Source organism: Coregonus lavaretus (assembly GCF_964263955.1).
Source record: "Coregonus lavaretus genome assembly, chromosome: 40".
NCBI lineage: Eukaryota > Metazoa > Chordata > Actinopteri > Salmoniformes > Salmonidae > Coregonus > Coregonus lavaretus.
The window spans coordinates 13382257-13383832 of record NC_140027.1 but is presented as its reverse complement, the minus strand read 5'-3'; the positions used below and the strand labels follow the sequence as shown (position 1 = coordinate 13383832).

Sequence of the window (1576 nt, the reverse complement as noted above, 5' to 3'; positions counted from 1 at the left end):
TGGAGTTGGCCGGCAACGCTGCCCGTGACAACAAGAAGACTCGTATCATCCCCCGTCACCTGCAACTGGCCGTCCGTAACGACGAGGAGCTGAACAAACTGCTCGGCGGTGTGACCATCGCTCAGGGTGGTGTGCTGCCCAACATCCAGGCAGTTCTATATCGTGGAGCTCCGCCCCATAGGGGAGCTATGCTCCTAGTGGTTTACCCTCTGCCCTAAGGCAGATGCAGCCTGAAGCAAAATTATGCACACACCTACAGCCAATAGGAGTACAGGTGTCCCTATATAAGGAACCCCGTTCCCTCAATCTGCCTCCCATTATCTTCAGCGACTGGACTAGAATTGAAGAAGCCATAGAAGACTCAGGAAGATCTCGTCGTTGATATCCAGCCATCAACGTCTTCCTACAATGAGCACACCTAGCTTATCCAAGGTAAGCATTTAACAAAAGCTCTTTTCAGAGCTCAATGTCGCTGTTCCCCTTGGCGGCTGTCGACCCCCCCCGACACTGTTTCGTGGGTTGAGAGGCACAGCACGCCAGGGACAGCTTCATCAATCCCCCACTATGCGCCAGCTGCGCCCTCCTTTTTTGAAGGAGTGGAAGCAGCATTGGGCATTTTTAGGGAGGATATTCCTCTTGAGGATGTGCTATCAGTGTTAGTCTCAGCTGAGGCATCATCTGAGGGCACTGACTCAGGAGATGACAGGGCTATTGGGGAAGAAATGAATATTCTATTGGAACAATTCATTACACTGACCCAGATGTTTAACACCCCTTTTCCTTCGGGAAATTGTGAGGTCATTACATCCCTGGATGATGACGCCACAGCCTCTCTGTGCCTGAATTCTCAGGTCTCATTGAGTGGGCTGCTAAACAGCGGGAGATTAAGCTGCCCCCCATTCCCTCCAACCCGGAAGTGGATATGAGGAAGGGCGGCCGTTACTCTCGCTACAGCTTGGCGTCAGACGGCGGCCTCCAGCAGCAAGGGAGCGGGCCTCGCCCCCCCCCTGCAGCGCCAGAGGTGCCGGCGAGAGAGGTCATTAAAGCGTCATCCTGGCATCACCCGAAGGGCGGCCAGAAGAGACGCCGTTTATGACAGGCGAGGGGGAGAGAACGGAAGACGGCACAGCGCCTGCTGTGACCGAGCCCACTGTCCCCCCCCACTCTACCGTTGAGTGTATGGAGGAGAATGTTTTTTGTTGATGTGTGTAATAAAGAGTTGGCTCTACTTGACACTGTCAAGAAAGAGCCCCCTTTTCCATAATACATCCGAGAGCGTTCGACCTTCCTCACTCTCGCTCTCTCTCTTACCACTATGAGTGCAGCTCAGCCCACCATGGTGCGTTGCTGAATGCACACATAAGGCAGGTATATAAAAGGTATTAAGTGTACCTTATAGGACCTCACTTTACAGACTCCTAGGAGTGCCGTAGTGAGTGTCTCACATAGCAGGCTGCAGTCTCAGCCAGATAATGGCATGATGACGCGACCGCTATCCGGGACGGCGCTCTGTCTCAGGCTAACGCCTCAGTCAGTGCAGTTCAGACCCGTGCTGCGTTCACGGAGGGCCTGATTA

At 53.6% G+C, this 1576-nt stretch overlaps 1 protein-coding gene across 1 annotated transcript in view; it reads left to right on the top strand.

The window, feature by feature from the left end:
- LOC311113336 (histone H2A-like) overlaps positions 1–218 on the top strand; it is a gene marked incomplete at both ends in the record, with an annotated part of 408 nt that extends 190 nt beyond the window's left edge. The window contains one exon of the mRNA XM_084156553.1: positions 1–218. This exon is cut by the window's left edge and continues 190 nt beyond it. Within this exon, the coding sequence (XP_084012679.1) occupies positions 1–218 (218 nt within the window).
- Positions 219–1576: the final 1358 nt, after the last annotated feature.